The 18,663-nt window shown below is 34.7% G+C and overlaps 2 protein-coding genes across 2 annotated transcripts; one reads left to right on the top strand and one right to left on the bottom strand.

Annotated features, from left to right (window-relative positions):
• The first annotated feature begins 2,929 nt into the window (after positions 1-2,929).
• Positions 2,930-5,410, top strand: LOC130935399 (uncharacterized). Its single transcript, XM_057865130.1, has 6 exons — positions 2,930-3,157; positions 3,289-3,360; positions 4,318-4,385; positions 4,494-4,611; positions 4,922-5,002; positions 5,094-5,410. Exons 1-6 carry the CDS (start codon positions 3,020-3,022, stop codon positions 5,271-5,273), a joined length of 657 nt encoding a protein of 218 aa, XP_057721113.1. The 5' UTR covers positions 2,930-3,019; the 3' UTR covers positions 5,274-5,410.
• Positions 5,411-5,464: 54 nt separating this feature from the next.
• LOC130935398 (DNA mismatch repair protein MSH6) lies at positions 5,465-13,288 on the bottom strand. The gene is made up of 21 exons (XM_057865129.1): positions 12,252-13,288; positions 11,802-11,898; positions 11,567-11,669; positions 11,440-11,493; positions 11,278-11,352; positions 11,065-11,133; positions 10,851-10,931; positions 10,473-10,667; positions 9,706-10,208; positions 9,474-9,603; positions 9,203-9,294; positions 8,927-9,105; positions 8,647-8,849; positions 8,456-8,557; positions 7,952-8,114; positions 7,201-7,490; positions 6,907-7,044; positions 6,638-6,717; positions 6,455-6,554; positions 6,110-6,239; positions 5,465-6,004 (listed from the first exon to the last, which is right to left on the bottom strand). The coding sequence occupies exons 1-21, from the start codon at positions 13,081-13,083 to the stop codon at positions 5,760-5,762; spliced, it is 3,861 nt and encodes a 1,286-aa protein (XP_057721112.1). The 5' UTR covers positions 13,084-13,288; the 3' UTR covers positions 5,465-5,759.
• Positions 13,289-18,663: the final 5,375 nt, after the last annotated feature.

Raw genomic sequence — 18,663 nt, 5'->3', positions numbered from 1 at the left:
TCTTTTATCATTAAATAGTTTTTCTCTCATATTTACTTTTGATCCCATTTATAAAATATATGGTAAAAGATCACACTTTATTTTCTAAAGTAAAATTTAAAATTTAAAAAATTCAAATTTTTTTTTAATCATACATGACCCTCAATCTTATATGATTTTTATCCATGCAAATCCATGTACTTTCAAGCTAAGACATCAACGTTCACAACTATAACGATACCTTTCTAGCTCACATTCCTAATCAAACAAATGATAGAAATTTCCAAATTTTAGGTTGATTTATTGCATCCTTCCCTCCTTTATTCACTTTAATTAAAGACTTAGCTTAAACACAACTCAACAACGACAACATGCATTAACGGAACTAACTTGGTTACCAAACCACCACCAACAAATGGCTCCAACTCCTATAAATTACAATGTTTATAAATTACTATAGCTATACAAATAAATTATAATTAGTTTCAGTTTATTTTATTAATAATATTAGTTTTTCTTACGCGGCTTTGGGTACTTAGCTAAGAACATTAACAAGATGAGTGGGTGGGGTCCACTTTTCTCAATGTAAGGCTCTTGTCCCTACATAATCCAATATTGTACCGACCACTTGCCCATAAAAAATGTCACCAGAAAACTTTTAATACCCCTATGAATTTGTGTGAATTTGTGATTAGTGAATGTTCTAAATGACAAGGATTGCAAATAATTGTTGGATAAATCCAGAACAATTTGAAGGGAGGCGATAAGAACAAAAAAAAAAAAAACTAGAAAGGATAAGCACTAAGACCTAAGCATTAAGTAACGTGTGTCAGCTTCCTCCCATACAGTATGAAATGCAATAAATATCGTAGCTTTATTTTCTTATCGCAGGACACAATTAAAGATCCTAATTGCACAATACGCAATAATATTTATATGTACATCGTATTTGTCAAACATGTAACTATAAGAATTGAATTATTGAAGAATATGTTTAACTTGTGTGTTATTTCGTTCATGGATCAATCATGAAATAAGTTAGGAATTGAAGGATTTTAAAAAGGCGAAAAGGAGGTTGGCGTGGAAAGGAGAGTCACCGAATGTGGCTAATGATGCATTTGGGTGAGCGCGTTTTGGATTAATCTAACTCTATTATTCTAATTTTAGAAAAAGAAAATAATAATAATAATAAATAAATAGAATGGGGCCCATTAATTCAAATTTCAGTTTGCTATGAACGTTTGTTACTTACCGTTGGCGAAGAAGGATCGTAGGCCCCAGATTTAAAACTGAGTAAAGTGCAGTGTTGGAACTGTAAGCGGAGGAGCACAGGAAAAATAAGGTACCTATCTTTCTTTCATAGTTGCAATAATTTGCAATTGTGCCCCCCCTTCTTCACTATAATAAATGAATACAAGTAAAGGTGCACAGGATCATACCATTTTGTTTTCTGTTTTATTTTTTATTTTTTATTTTTTATTTTTTAAATCTTACTAATAACTGTGCTAGGAATATTAATCAAGAATGTTATAAGTAAAGTATTTTAATACAAAATATCATTTTTATTTAAATTATATTTTTTTTATCTTTTTTCTCAATTTTAACATTTTTAATTAATTTTTAAGTTAATTAGCATTAACTGCCTAATAGATCAGTTGTGTATAACAAGTAATTAATATATTTTTTTAACTAACGCACTAATCTCTCTAATAGATTTTGTGAATTCATGAATAATATGTAGGTTTTGCTTCGGACAGTAGCTTAATCTGGTTATCTATTTAGAGACAAGAAAAAATTTAATTCCTGATTAAGCAATGTCACCAACCTTTGAGATGTTTAATTGTCAACGGAGGAAAATTTGATCAAAAAACGGGAAAGTTGAAAAGATCACCCATAAATGAAAACATAATTTTGAAATGTTGGGTAGGATGACATATATGATAAATAATTTTAATTTTAAAAAAATAATATAATTTTTTAAAAAAATTTATTATATATATATATATACACTAAAAGTTATCTACTAAAACAACCATCGTATATTTATATATAATATATTGTGTATTTTATAATTATTTTTAATATATATATAACATCTTTTTTTGAAAATCTCAACAGAAGATGAAGAAAAAGGAACAAAAGACTATCCTCTTGTTATAATAATAATAATAATAATAATAATAATAATAATAATAATAATCACCTTCTTATATCGATTTCGAGCAACATATAAAGGAAAATATCCTCATACTGTTACGGAAGATAAAGAGGATGGTTATCCTCAAATGATTTAGTTTTAATATTCTAAGAAAAATATAATATCTCTTATAACTTGACTGAATAATTTAAGGAAAATATTGAACACCGCGAATGTCTTTGTCAACATATTTGACCAAATAAATGAACACTACGACTCCCTATCGAGATATAAATACTTTGTACTACTATTTTAATTAATTATAATAGTATATGAATATTAATTACTAAAATTAATTATTAACTTAAAATATAAAATTAAAAAAATAAATATATTAAAAAACCAAAAAAAGTTATAATTTTATATGATTTTTAAATATACGTGATTAATTTTAATAATTAATTTTAATATATAAATAATATTTTTATATTTTGCTATATCCAAACAATCATTCAATTTTTATAAAGTTCATATTTGTTACTATAAACCATTATTTCAAAATTAACAATATTTGAACCTTACAAGGCTGAAAGCTAAGGAAGTTAAAATAGTAATAATAATCTACTTACTAATCTGACCCTGCAAAGGGTAAAAGCGACCCTTCATAATTATGGTCTCAGAAATTCAGTCACATTAATAATATTTCTATTTTAATAATTTCCACCTTTTTCCTTAAGAACTTGCAAGGGCATTTTGGTAACTCCAAAGTTTTGCCCTGTATTTATAAACAAAGTTGAGATTCGAGAGAGAGAGAGTGAGAAAACAGGGGAACCCAAAAACAGAGTATCAGAAAGAATTCGAAAACAAACTTGAAAGAAACAGAGATCATAGGAAGCAAGAAAGATGGAAGAGGTTGTGATCATAATCAATGACTCGAAATTAATATCTGCGGTTGTTCCTCGCTGTAGAATATGTCACGAAGAAGAGTTTGAGAGCTCAACAACCTTGGAAGCACCATGTGCTTGTTCTGGAACTGTTAAGGTACAAACACATCAAAATTTTCTTCAGCTTTTGTTCTTCTCAATCGATTATTTATTTATTTACAATATTATTCTTCTTTTTCTTCTCAAGTATGATCAATAACTCTGTTTTTTTTTTTCTTTACTATTCAGTTTGCTCATAGAGATTGCATACAGAGATGGTGCAACGAGAAAGGAAATACGATATGTGAATTATGTCTTCAGGTATGAACCAACCTCGATCATTCTTCTTCTTCTTCTTCTTCTTCTTCTTCTTCTTTATTTTTTTATTTTTTAATTATTGGTGATAGCGTTGTTTTCATATCGTTTTAAAAAAGTTACAATCAGAAATTACTTTCCTGACGCTAATTAATTTTTTGGAATATTCATTTTCTTTTCTTCAATAAAGAAAAAGGGGAGAAAGAAAGAGAGTGTTTTAAGTTATGCATTTGTTGATAACTTGATATTAATTGACTTATTTATTAAGTTAAGAGCGAAACTAATATCTTGTTCCCTTCATACTTTTCTAACAATATCAAAAGAGAAGAGAAAGTTTAAAGTTACCACTTACCACCGTGTTACTATTTTATTCATTATTATTATTATTACAATGAAAATTAACTTTACTGAATACTGATGCTATTTAAAATATTTGTCGTGTGTTACTATTTATTTATTTATATTTGTTTGTCGGTATCGAGAAAAAAAGGGTGAGCTTCTCTATCCGGTTTTGACGTAATGGCTATAGCAACAAAATGATATTAACTTGCTTATTATTATTATTATTATTATTATTGAGGTGCGTTCCTTTTGTAATTTAGCTGTTTGGCTTATATAGTTATATGTAAGCTCAATGTATATAGCTTTCCTTCTTAACTATTATTAGAATTTAGAAGTCCCACCGTATTAGTATTACATTTAGTTAATGTAGGAATGTTTATTTGTTGTTGGGGAATAGGATCACATACTTTGGTACTTGTTCGGTTTAATATTAATTTCCATTTTGAAACTATTCTAGTAAAATAATGGGCCTCTATGGGACGGTTTTGAATTGATATAATATAATATTTTCGTTCTCACCGACGTGGCGACGTGTCGCCACCCAATTTAATATTTTGTTACAAGACATGTATGTATTTCAGGTTTGTTAATTGTGATTTTGTTTTGTTTTTTTCTTTGCAGCAATATCAACCTGGATATACAGCAAATCCTAAGAAGTCTCACATAAATGATGAAGCAATGTCCACTAGGTATTCTATAACATGTATATATGCAACTATGAATGTGAACTTATATTAGGACTAAATTAAGATGTGTTTGGATATTAAATTTGGAGAATGTGTTGTATTTATGTGAAGGATGGAGGAAGAAGAATCAAACGGAAGAATAGAGATAATGGATGAAGTGGAAGAGCAGCCAGAATGCAATGCTGCAACTCAAAGAAGCGCGTCTTGCTGTCGAACAATTGCATTAGCTGTAAGCATTTACGTGTTTTCTTGGCGGCGTTAATAAATTCGAATCTTTATTTCTTGCAGCAGCTTCGTAGGTGCCTTAGGTTGTACTTTGATAATACAACAAAATCAATTAATCAGTTTGGCTGGATTTGGAAAATTTAACGAGTCAATGACTTACATTGATTCTTTCAATATTGCCAACTAGATTAGCCGCTTCCATTTAGAAAGGCTTGAATAATAATAGTTTATGTTCACATTTCTATCCCATTTCCTTGAGTTTGTTTAATTTAAAGTATCTTCATGTAATAACTCTCTGGACTTATCTTTTGCAGTTTACATTTGTGTTGCTTGTAAGACATATATTCGCAGTGCTTTCAAGTGGAACGGAGGATTATCCATTTACACTTGTAACAGTAAGTCCATCCTATTTGATACTCAATGTTCCTCATATATGATATTTATGCGTTTGGCTGTGGAACTGAATGGAACTTGTCTTTGATGTAGGTTATTATACTAAAGGCTAGCGGAATAATTTTACCCATGTACATAATTATTAGAACGATCGGAGCCATTCACAACAGTGTTCAGCGACACTACGGGGATTATGAATATGCAATATCATTGTCTGATACAAGTGACGAAAGCGAGTCAAGACGGCTTCATGCATATGCAACAAGTATATAGACATTATTTATGTATATTAATCAGGAGCATTATGAAGATGCTTCTCGTCAATTTTTTTATTTTTTGGTTGAAACATTGAACATAAGTTCATAGAAAAAGCAATTCGAATTGAAATGAATTTCCCATTTACGCATGCAGCATTCATACCTTGTAGTTTGTATCACCCACCGACCTAACAATACCGAATAGGGGGAAGAAAAAGCCCAACCGAATTCGCCTGTTGTATTAACTTTAAAAACAAGTCTATTAGGAGAACTCCTAAACATGTACAACGGGTCAGGCTTCAATTTGTTAGTTGTAACCAATCACTATCGCTACAACTATTTACAAGCACGCCATCAACAAAAGTGGTATGTTGGACAACCAACATGAAAAGCAAGATGGCCCTTATCCCATCTGGATTGATTACTACAGAATCTGGCCACCAAAACCTTGTTTTTCAAAAAAAATGAATCATGGCAAATATATCTAGATTCTCTACAGCAATTAACATCGCTGCATAAGTTCTCTTGCTCTACTCTTAAGTTCATGGAGGGAGCTGTCACAACCACCTTCCTGATAACTCAAATTTGCAGCAGCCTTGTTCAACATTTTCATTACAACTATCATCTCATCAACCCATTCCTGATTTGGAGAGTTTGTTTCAAGAGACGCATTTCTAGATTTACCATAAGAGGCCTCAAATTCTTTGGACTTAGCAGCAGCCTTCTGAAGCACGGAAGTTGGAAGCCCTGCAACAAATTTAATGTACTTTGTTATAACAAGAACTGGCTAAGAACTATTTAACACATTAAAAAGAAATCGCAGACAATTTTCAAAGTGGAAAAGAATAATACCTGCCAACCGTGCAACATTAACACCATAGCTCTTGGGACATGCACCAGGGGTCAGCCTATAAAGAAAGGTGACTTCATCCACGCCAATTGTTCCACTACCAACTTGGCATGCCATATGGCAGAGGGAGACCTTTACAACAATATATGAAAGACAAACTAAGAACTACTAAACAAAATAGAAAACTGGAAATTCCATAACATATAATGCAAGACTTCAATAGCATATTTTAAAAGGCTACTTGTGAACCCATGGGTACACATAAACTAACACAAATGAGCTCAAATATCTCTTCTGAGCATCGGAGGATGGGTTTAATTATCGTGTATGAAACACACATGGAATACCTTGGGATCTTTGTAATAATCGATAGCTAATCGATGATAATGTGTAGAAAACAATCCACGACACTGAACCTTCCGCACAAAATGTTCTAGAACAGATTCCCTGCATAGGTAAGAAATCAAATATCAAATATTAATAAAGACATCATAGGGTATAGAAGTATTCCAGTGCCACAAAAGACTTACGCAATGGCTTGCCCATCAGAAGTTGAGGTCCCACGCCCAAGCTCATCAAGAGCCACCAATGAATTACGAGTGGCTGAAGACTATATTCATCATCAAACACATTTAGAGTATGAATACTTTAATCAGATCAAATTCATATACGTAATAGATCTAAAATATGTAACAAGCCAAATAAAAGGGTTCATAAAGCTTGTCCTAAGTCCGTCTTATTATCGTGCCTACTTAACCCTTATTTCACGTTATTAAAGTTGATGCCAGAGGGGTCTCACCAGCATTGTTGCAGTTTCTGAAAGCTCAGTTAAAAATGTACTCTGGCCAGCCATGATATTATCTTTGGCACCCATGCGAACAAAGATACGGTCCACAGGTGACAAATCAAAACTCTCTGCTGGGACATCAGCCCCTACCTGCAGAAGAAAACATGTTATTAAATTATCAAATGCTCTGCCACACTCTTTTGCACCTCAGCAGTTTCCAAAAAAAAAAAAACTCCAACACTTCTCCCTCCCAATATATATATAAAGAAGAGATCAAAGGAAGCAACATGACTGAAAAAGCTTCACCTGGGCCAAAACCACCGCCAGGCAAACTTGGCGAAGGAGAGTTGACTTTCCACCCATGTTAGGACCAGTTAGAAGAATAAAGTTGGCATCGTGTTGACCACCAATTGATATGTCATTGGGTACAAAGGCCCCCTTTCCTAAGGAATCACTCCTAAGGACTGGGTGTCCCAAACTTTTAGCAGAGAGGTAAGGACTGTCTTTGGTAGATAGCATGCTTAAAAAACTTGGTCTGCATGTTGGCCCTTCATAGTAATCACGAGCAATAGCTAAACTGATCAAAACATCCAGCTCTGCAATATGTTGGTGGCATCCAGTTTAAGCCATAAACAAAGAAATGCTTTTGATTTTCTATTTAAATGCATGAAAAATTTATCTTGGAAAAAATATCCTAAAGGAAAGGAGTGTATTGAATCAAGATAAGAAAGGCTAAAACAAAGAGAATCATTTCAGCAGAAGAAATATAGTGAGCAAACAATAGGCACAATACAAAATTTGACAGCTGAACATGTACAAGACATGCATCTTTCACATTTTCATTTAATCTTCTTGTAATCTTGTATTGATCAAATGGTACCAGGTTCATGTTTGTACATTCCCCCTCCATGGGCAATAGGAAAGTCATTATTTTAAAAATACTAATTTTACAGTTTCAATTCATATTTCTGGTCGTAATACAATAAAATGACAACCTTGTCACTAATGAGGCTTAAGCAGGAGTGCTATTAATTGGGTTCAGAAGAGCAATAAGTACCAGCTGTAGTAGACACCAATTGCCTCCACTTAGTATGATTTTCACAAAAGCGTCCAATTAATCTCTGCAATGTACTTTTCAATAAGGACTCCTTTTCAGATTCAGCTTGGGAGAGTTCTCCCAGGAACTTTTTAATAGCAGGAGTCCAGTACCTAAAGAAGCCCTGCATGGACCAAATGAAGAAATCAAAAGAATGATTAATTCATGTTAGAAGGACATATTTCAACCCAGAAGCAAAGGGTGAATATTGTCGAGCAATAATAAAAGCTATCTTGCCATATCCCTAAGTAATGTAGGACTTCTAATAATTCACTTCTGTTAACTGATATAAAATACCAAGACCCGCCAGCATAATAAATGGGCTAAACTAAGGCAAGGATACTTAGAACTAGAATCCAACAAATTAATACCGCAGACTGTTATATTCAGACATGAGAATCAAACAGATAGTACCAAACAGTTTCCAATTTTGTTCGCATTAAATTGTCAAAACATTGACCTTACTTTTTTAGATGAACGCAGCTCATAGTCCCGAGGAACTTTCCCACGCAAATTTTCTGGGACTTCTAAAAGGTATGTGTCCTTTCCAACAGTGACATAAGTGATCTGTAACACAAATAGGAGCATTCAAATGTTGATTTTATGCACAATAAAAGGACTAAACTCATTGTTTCCATCTGAGGTCTTGGTCTTACAGATGTGTCTCCAAGCAATTTCCTTTGTTCAATAAGATGTTTTGATAAACTGGACTCAATTTCTTTAACTGCCTTACAGGCTGAGTCATACTCAGGGTCAACTCCTTCATGAGGTATTACACGGCCTGAATTATTGGCTTCCACCCAATCAAAGGCATCCTTGAAATGGTTCAGAGCCAAGCAGACATCAGGAAGAACTTTTCCTACAGTTGACAACATACAATACCTCAAACAGTAGCCCAGAGTAATTTTATAGCATATTTCATTGAGATAACCATACCAGGTGTTAACAGATGATGGAGTAGTCTAGATTTGACATCATTCAGAATAACGCCAAGAGAAGAGCATGCTTGCAACATTAGTTCACAACCACGAAGAGCAGAAATAAACTCTTGTAGTTGTTTCTTTGCTGCATCCTCATACAGAACCACTTTATTAGCATTCCTTCCATTAGCTTCACTACATTCATGAAAAAGAAAAGTGAGTACTTAAGAATATGATCAGTGAGGCAAGTATAAATAATTAAACATCACACAGTTGCATAGATATCTTTTACCTAGTGGAGAAGATGCGGGCCAGCAATCGCTCCATGTCAGGTAGCCTTGACAAAGCTTTTCGAAATTCTAGTGCATAAGGTAAATTAACTCCCTAAAAAGCAAATCATATATCAAAGAAACTATTATTTACTAATATGTATTGATTCTGAATCTGTTGATTATGATAAAATCAATCTTAACATCTAAATGGCATAATATTAAGCACCACTAGCATAAAATCATGAAGGATCATAAAAAACAGAAGTAACAATGATGGCCAAGAAAACCCACCTTTAAACTAGTAATGGCTTCCTGGCGTTCCTTAATTAACTCTATATGACATAATGGTCTTGCAAGCCATGCCTTTAGTAGTCTCTTTCCAAATGCGGTAACACAATGGTTTAATTGGGAATACAGAGTACTGTAAGATTATCATCATTTCAGTTAAAATATAAACATAAAATATCCCCATTGTATTAAAATAAAGGAGTAACGATATTGAATGTGACAATGATAAGCATACCCTGAAGAATCTCCATTTCTGCTATTCTCAAAAATTTCAAGATTCTCCAAGGCTGCTGCATCAAGAACCATGTATGGTTTTGAGGCAAGATCACAGAAGCCAGAACATGGAAGTAACTCAAAGTGTGCAAATCTAAGCAATGCCTCATCTAAGAAAGCCTGTTTCAGATAATATAGAGCACCCCCAAGAGCTGAAAGTGCACTTTTATTGTCATTGACAGTTTTCACCAGCTCCAGCAAAACATCTGGCAAGCAACCTAGCTCATTATCTTCTAGACTAACTTCATCAGTGTGCCTGTAAATTCTCTTCAATTGATCCACGGTTTTTTCAGCATCCCAAAACTCCACATTAGGAACTAATTCATTCACTAGAGGATTTCTAGTATGCTTCAGCAGTACTCTCTCTGTTTCAGCACTGAGCACTTCAGCAGGTTTCACAATTTCAACTGGCCTAATCTCAGACAAGATGCAGCATAAAGCACTGCATTCCAAGTCATCCTTAAACTGTGGTGCAGAGAAGCAAACCCATTATTGAGATTCTGAGCAAACATAATTAATAAACATAAAGTAAAAATGCATCCTTGAAATAAAAATCTCCACCCCCAAAAAGATCTTAAGCCCTATCTGCCTCCATTTGTCTTTATTCCCAATAGAGGTAAAAGGATTGGGTGCTTAACCAAATTATTGACATTAGCAGCATTCATGTAAGATTTTGACTAAGTCAATGCATGTGGATTTTTCCAGAGACTCAAAATTGTAGAGTCGCACCTGTCCAAGAATGATTCTGCTTGTGGCAACATCGACTATACAAAGTCCATAAATGCGCTCTGAAACTTCATTTGCGTTGTTTTCATGTTGCTCTGTCAGTGCCATCAAATACGCAGCTTCTGGGTTTGCTGACAGCAACTCCCCATCAGTTAGTGTGCCTTTTGTAACCACTGCACATATTTCCCGTCTCACAACCTAGAAGAAATAGATATCTAACTTATAGAGCAATGTTCTTCTATCAACAATAAGGTACTATCAAATGGAATCAAATGTGAGGAAAAAGAGAAGTAAAATATAAAACACTATTTGAAAGTACATGAAGCGTGCATTACTGGATAAGAAAGAATTATTTTTCTAGTTATTGTGATATAATCAGACCTTATCTTTTGAGCCATTCTTGCGACGAAGCTCTAACTGTACAGGTGTTTCAGTCTGCTCTATAACAAGAACTCGGTAACCCTGCTCCACCAAAACAATTCAGTAAGTTCTTAGTTTCAGAGGCTGCCTTGTTGGACGTGCTCATTAGAACAGCAGACATTAAAAAAGTAGCAATGCAAAAATTAAAAAAAAAAGGGTAATTTATGAGGCTAACCTTCCTAGCAAGTTTCTCCACATTCATTGAGAAATTCCTCTCCGGAAAACCACAATGAGGTTGTTCCCCCTGACAATAGCACATGTAATGATGTAAATCAACATGAGAGAGGGAGTATAAATGTAGTATTGACCAGAGATTAATCTGCATGATTCAGTATAAAAAATTTGAGATTCTGAAGTAGGTCTACAACTCTTGAACATTTATACTTACCTTCATATACTGCAAGTCAAGCTCTTTCACTCCTACATGTGCATCCATCTCAAAAAGTTCATAAAATTTACCCATCTGTACCAGCAAAAAAATATGGAAACTGAAATTCATTTGGTTGTAGGGATGGGTCAACAGCATCAACAAAACTTAACCAACTCAAACCTTGAAAAATAAAACTTTGTCCATATGCTTTGACTTGAACTCCCACCATTGTTTCTGCATTCATTAAATGACCACATAAATAACATTCACCCTTGAGAATTCACCATAACACTTTAGCAGTAATTACCTGGCCATCTGACAAACTCCTTAAGAAATCAGGAGGCAAATAGAGAGTTCTTGGATCATAATTTTCATCAGTAGGACGCCTTCGTTTAGCATCCCTGCGGTCTCTGTAAGAAGACCATATTTATCATAAATCTTTAAAATAAATATACAAATTAAGATACCAAAAAACATGGCAATAACAATTCTGATTAGAACCAGTTGCACAGAAAGAGTAGATGACAACATTCAACACTCACTCTCTGAGAAAGCGAAATTTCTGAGCATCCCTTGTCGCAAATCTTTCAGAGGCATCATCAATTGCCACATTGTCAACGCCATTGGATATCTTTTTAGCTTCAAAGACATGACCAAAATTATAAATTACAAAATATATTGAACTTGGCAGTTCAGTTATCCAGTGACAATATAAGAAGCAGCCTCTCAAAGCTGATGCCACTGAAAGGGGAAAATTACTTAACAGGTTGCATTTGACCATTAATCTTCCTTATTTGAAGGACAACCACAAGCAATTTACTTCCAAATTTGAAAATTACCAGATTTAACGGCCACAACCCCAACCCACCCCAACTTAAAATAAAAACAATAAAAAAATCATTCAATAAGGAGCTGCATTAGTCACATAACTGAAAACTGGGTCTCAAAGTACATAGATTAATAATAAATAAAACCCAAAAATAATCACTCACTATCCGAAGTACTTGAAGGCTCCAATACTGAGAACTTGAAAGCTCCCTTAACACCACCAGCTTCCCCGACGTTCTTGCTCTTTTTTGCAGGCTCCGGTTTCTCTGTTCCACTCATTTTCCGCTTCTTTGGCTCCACCTTCGCACTTGACTTTCTTTTAGACCTCTCTGCAGCAGCATCTTCATAGTCATCTTCCTCGTTGTCTAGCTCCACGTCATCTTCCTCCTCAGCGCCTTCATCCACCGCATTCTTCCCCCAATCTTCATCCGAATCATCACTGCCACAATTACCATCATCAACACCTTTGGGACTTCCATCACTCTCGTCGTCGTCAATCACCATCTTCCTAACAATGGGGATGTCGCAGCTGCGACGCAACCGTTTAAGCTTCTTGACAGACGATGATGAATCCTGAACCCATTCGAACTTCTCCTTGGAAAGGTCGAGCGATTCCTCTTCGTCATCGTCGTATAACACTAAATGCTTAGAAGTGGCATTATCGAACGATTTGACAGTACCTTCGTACCATGCTTTATCAAGAGGCCAATAAACCTTGATCCTTTTTCCAATGACGTCATCGGAGTATAGAGGAGAAGAAGCTCCGACGAGAAGAATGGGTTTGGGATTAGAAGGGGAAGGCGTGGGAGGGGTAGGGCTAGCAGAGGTAAGGTTAGGGTTAGGGTTTAACTTAGAGGTTTTATTGTTGCTGATGGATTTGGAATCGGAGAGAATGGGAGAAGGAGAAGGAGAAGAAGAAGTGGATTTGGAGAAGAAAGCAGTGATTTGGCGCTGTTGATTCACCAGCGGCGATCGACCGTTGGTGTTGCGACGCATCTTAGCGATCAGTATGTGTGTGCGTGTTGTTGAACAAACACAGAAAATGACAAAGTAATGTAGTATCAACTATCAAGTATGAAGCATGCGTATTGCAAAGCTTGGGAGATTAGTGGCGATAACCAATTAATAATTACAAGAGGTGGCGGGAAATGCTTCTCCGTTCTGGCGGGAATTCTCTCCACTCTGTTACACTTTCCCTTCTTCACTCCTCTAACCCGATTCTTAATTTCTTACCAAAATTATGAAAAAAAAATAACAATAATTTTTTGACAAATTACTTAAATAAATTAAAATACAACTAAAATTACTCAATTATAACTTTTTACAATTCGTTATTCCAATAAACTTTTTCACAACTTGATGTAAATCGCTACAGAATAGAAAAGTTTACGAAATACAAAAAAAATCGTGACAACCTAATGCAAATTAAGAAGAGAAATTGATTGACTAAAAATCACTACATACTATAGTTATTTTTGAACAAGAATAAACATGCATAAATTGTTGGAGAGTGTAGCGGTTTATGCGAAAATAAAAGTTGATAAAATATGTGGAAGGAAGCCAACGATTATACATAGCTAAACTCCTTGTATACAATAGTGGAAGGTAAATGTGAAGTAATTAAGTGCCATTCTTCACAATAAAAGGTGAGAAGAGTTTTTTATAAAATATTTTTATGTCAATTACATATTTAACTTAGGTTGGATTTGGTAAAACTTTTTTTCAAGAGGTGTTTGACTTTTAAAAAACACAAGCACCTCATTTTGTGTTTGGTAAATTAAAAAGTTCAAGTATTTGTGTTTGCGGCTTTTAAAAGTGAAAACACCTCAGCAGGAGCTTTTTAAAGCTGGCTTGTGCTTATACAATTTTATTTATTTTTTCGCACATATTTCTCGTTATTATATTGTTTTTTTTAAGGAAAAAGCTAAACACAACAAGGTGGAGCATATAAAATAATAAAAAACAACCCGATAACTCTAGTCATGACAAATCGCTAGTTATCTTCGGCATTGTCATCAACAACCATAGGGTTTACCACCACTCCACTCATCGGAGAGCAAGAAAGATCTATTAATAATATCCACCACACGTGAGCTTTGATTCCTGAAGATTCTATCATTTCGTTCTTGCCAAACTATCCAGATAAGAGCAAAGAAGCCAATCACCCACCTCCTCCTCTCACTCTTCTTGCTGCAGCATTCGTCCAGCTTTCAAAGTGTTGTTTGAGTGTACCAGGCATGGTCCATTTTCTTCCAAGAGCGAATAGCCAAGCACACCACACCTGCTAGGAAATCTCACAATCTATAAACAAATGAAAAGCAGACTCCACAGACTTACCACATAAGACGCATGTACGATCATTTAGGTTAATTATACCTAGTCTACACAGTCTGTCCTTAGTATTCACTTTCCCCACCAACACAAACCAAGAGAATAAATCGATCTTTGGTGGAACGAAACCCTTCCAAATTGCACTTGTGAAGCTATAGCTTGTTATTTCCTCTGGGAGAACTGCTTCCTGCAACACCTGCACAAATGAGTAAGTCGAATAAATACCAGATCTATCAAATTTTCAGACCACTCTGTCCTCCCTCTCAGATGTTAGCTGAACAGACTGTAAAACCTGATGGAGTTGGTTTACTAGTGCCAACTCCCACTGAAAAAGCTCTCTCCTCCATTGAAAATTTAATATCCACTCTAGCCCATCCCAAAACCCGCAATCCCCAATAACAGAACCTTTGAGGTTTGAGACCGAGAAAAGCCTTGGAAACAACTCTTTAAGAATACCGTGAGGTAACCAGATATCCTCCCAGAATCATACTGTTCTGCCATTCCCTACATCCATATACAAACCCCTGATCATTTTTTCTCTCACATGTGGCTCACTGATTTGTAACTGGCAAATATACTTCCAAGGACCCCTTGTAGATACAGGCTGACCACACAACATCTCATTCAGATTCAAGTTATTACAGGAGCAGATGAATTTCTTCCACACAGGACAATCCTCTTTCGAGAACCTCCACCACCACTTAAAGAGCAAAGCTGTATTCCGAATTACTGCGTTTCCAATTCCCAGACCACCTGCCTTTTTTGGAGCCATCACCACTTCCCATTTTACTAGTGGTATCTCATTTCTCCCATTCTCTTTACTCCACAAGAAGCGCCTTTGGAGTGAGATCAACTTCTCCGCTACCGCCTTCGGCATCTTGTATAGGCTAAGATAGTAGATAGCAAACTATTCAGAACAGACTTAATAAGAACCAGCTTACCCGCTTTGTTTAGGGTCTTTGCTTTCTACAGACTTAACTTGTCTTCCACCTTATCAATAAATGGTTTTCAAGTCTTCACAAGTCTCGGGTTTACTCCAAAAAAAATGCCAAGATATCGGACTGGTAGAGACTCCTCCTTGCATCTCAGCAACTGACACATCTTACGTGCCCAATGCCGATCACTATTAACCGGAATGAAGCTAGACTTCTCAAAATTGATACTCAACCCCGACATCAACTCAAAGCAGTGTAACAATCGCTTGTAGTTCCTGATAGTCTCTTTCTCAGTATGACAGAAGAGAATGGTATCATCTGCAAACTGTAAGTGCGACAGCTCAATATTATCCCTTCCAACCAAAAGTGGATAGATGCGGCCATTCCTCACCGCCTCCCTGATTATCCTATGTAGCACATCAATAACTAGCACAAACAGAAACGGCGATAAAAGGTCTCCTTGTCGTAGTCCCCTTTCCATCTTGAAAGGCTTAGTGGGGGACCCATTTATCAAAACCGTTCATAGACGCAGAGCAGACACACTCCTTAATCCACCCCCCTCCATATATGGCCAAAGCCCATCTTCTGCAAAAATAATATCCACAAAGCTCCATTTGACCCGGTCGTATGCCTTTTGAAAATAAAATTTAATAATCACAGCACTCTTCTTCCTAGCCTTCAGCCACTGCACAGTCTCACAGGCTATCAATGCCCCATCATGAATTTTTCTGCCCTTCACAAACGCACTCTGTGTCTCTCCTATTAACCCTGGCATGACCTTCCTCATTCTCCGAACCAATACCTTAGATATGACCTTATACACACAACCCACCATACTAATCGGCCTGAGGTATTTTATTTCTTTATCCCCAACAAACTTTGGCGCCAGCGCCACCCAAGTGAAATTCGAATCTCTAGGTAACCTAGAAGACCGAAAAAAATCCAAGACTGCTCCAGTAAACTCCTGCCCAACTTCTTTCCAACACTTCTTGATAAAATTCATATTATATCCGTCACTTCCTGGTACTTTTGTTGACTCGCAATCCCATACTGACTCCTTTATCTATTCAACAGATGGCATCAACTCCAGTTCTGTTGCCTCTTCCACATCTATCTGCATTACTAACCCATTTCGAAAGCATACGTTAGGTGACATTTCCTGTTGGTACAAGTCCTTGTAGAAATCTCTTATAGCCACCTTAATCCTGGTTTGATTCCTCACTACTCTTTCATGAATTATTAAAGCATCAATCCGGTTAATCCTCCTTCGAGCTGAGGCTAAATTGTGAAAGTACCGAATATTTTTGTCCATCTCCTTTGCATGCCTGGATCTTGACATCTGCTTCCAATGTACCTCCTTCCTGATATACCACCGCTTACAAGAGCTGACCAGTGCCTTCCTTCTTGCTTCCAAGGTTCTATCATGCACTCCATTATTGACCATATCGTCTACTTTCTTAATCTCCTCCTTAAACTTTTTTAATTCTCATGTCCATAGACCTAAAATTCTCTCTATGCCATCTGCCCAAAGGAATCGTCATGGCCTTTAACTTGTCCAGGAACCGCACCTCCCCTAGACTTCTCCACTCCTCCTTCACCATCCTCAAGAACCCTTCATGAGTGAACCATGAATCAAGACTTCGAAAAGGTCTCGGCTTCCTTCTGACCCTTGCAGCTTCCATCACCATTGGGCAATGATCCGATAACCCTCTTGGACCACCTCATAGCCTTGTATCGGGAAACTCTTCTAGCCATTCCAAAGTAACCAACATTCTATCAATGCGGCTACAAGATTGGCCCCTGAACCAGGTAAACAGCGGTCAGATAAGTCTAAGTTCACTAGTTCCATATCCTGAATCCAAGATTTAAAGTCCGCTGCCGATCCCGTCAAAGTAGTAGCCCCTTCTCGCTATTATATTGTTGTTGAAATCCTCGTATATTTCTAGCTTCTTATCTTAACCTTCACATATTCTAACACAAGTCTTCATATATTTTTTATTTTTCAATCTAATCTTCACAAATTTCAACATAAATACATCTCTATCACATATTAGGTATGAACTTCTATCTATCTATATTATTTATTTGTGCGTTATTTTTGTATTTTTTAAGTATATCTATTATGTTTGTTTCTTTTTTATCTGTTCTTTGAAATGTGAAGAGGTTGACTTGGTTTATGAAAACCAATTATAAAATTTTTCTTGCAAGAACATTAGTCAAAATTATAATAACATGTATATACATATGTAAATATAGATATATAATCATAAGAGTAGTTTATTTGAAATATGTGATCCATTTTTTGTGATTTATAAAGATGAGCCAATATATATAGATGGGTAATACGTATCCAGTACTAACATTGGATTACATACAAATTTTATTATTGACTAATGATAACTCTATTTACATTAGTACAATCAAGTAAATATTTAAACTATTAGTTTCTAAAATTTGAGTTAGGTAATTTAGTATTTTTAATAATGATGTTTAGGATAAAATAATTTTTTATGATAGTTATATAAAATTTTAAATTTAAAAAATAAAAGAGTTTATTTATTATATTTATGTTTATTTTGAATTTTTTATTTTAAAATTATTTTATTTTAAAATATCATATAAAATTTTAAAGAATATAAAGAAATAAATTATTCTTCGTTATAAACATGTTTATTATAATTTTTTTTAAGTTTTAAAAGCTATTTTATCAAATACAATTGTGGTATTTATGCTTGTTAAAAGTCATTTTTAATTTGATTTTACTAAACGCAAGTGTTGCAGCTCTTAAAAAGCTGTCTTTTAAAAGACAGCTCATAAGCTACTTTACCAAACCAAGCCTTAATCCTGAATAAGCTCCAAATGAAAGAATTAACATATTTTATTTTGTCAAGTATTATATTTTCTTATATCTTAATATTAAAAAAGTAAATTGATATAAGAAAATGTAATACTTAACAAAATAAAGTATGTGAATTCTTTAATTTGGAGTTTATTCAGTATTAAATTAAATATGTAACTTTTGAACCCTGGTTTTTGCTTAAATAGACGAGTGAACTAACCGTTCGACCAATTTAAGTTAGTTTAATACTTTTACTTTTATTATCAAAATTTTGTCAAATACACTAATACTTTTCCTTAAAAAAAAATCTTTTTCTAACAATTTTATTTTCTAACAATTTAACTGAAACAAACTCTAATAGAAGGAGTTAATACTTAATTTGACTCTTGAAATTTGAAGTCGGTTTCAATTTGACCCTTAAAATTTTAATAGACTCATATTAGACCTGAAAATTTGTAATCCTAACTCACA

Source organism: Arachis stenosperma, chromosome 6, assembly GCF_014773155.1.
Source record: "Arachis stenosperma cultivar V10309 chromosome 6, arast.V10309.gnm1.PFL2, whole genome shotgun sequence".
NCBI lineage: Eukaryota > Viridiplantae > Streptophyta > Magnoliopsida > Fabales > Fabaceae > Arachis > Arachis stenosperma.
Note: the sequence above shows the minus strand (reverse complement) of the source record. Positions and strands in the feature narration are given on the sequence as shown.

Bases quoted from the DNA above. Each gene is read 5' to 3' on its own strand.
- LOC130935399 (XM_057865130.1), top strand. From the start codon at position 3,020: ATGGAAGAGGTTGTGATCATAATCAATGACTCGAAATTAATATCTGCG. The intron at 3,158-3,288 runs GTACAAACACAT...TTTACTATTCAG, and splicing joins CTTGTTCTGGAACTGTTAAG to TTTGCTCATAGAGATTGCAT. The intron at 3,361-4,317 runs GTATGAACCAAC...TTTTCTTTGCAG, and splicing joins TATGTGAATTATGTCTTCAG to CAATATCAACCTGGATATAC.
- LOC130935398 (XM_057865129.1), bottom strand. From the start codon at position 13,083: ATGCGTCGCAACACCAACGGTCGATCGCCGCTGGTGAATCAACAGCGC. The intron at 11,494-11,566 runs GTAATTACTGCT...TAATGAATGCAG, and splicing joins GGAGTTTGTCAGATGGCCAG to AAACAATGGTGGGAGTTCAA. The intron at 9,604-9,705 runs GTATGCTTATCA...ATAATCTTACAG, and splicing joins AGAAATGGAGATTCTTCAGG to TACTCTGTATTCCCAATTAA.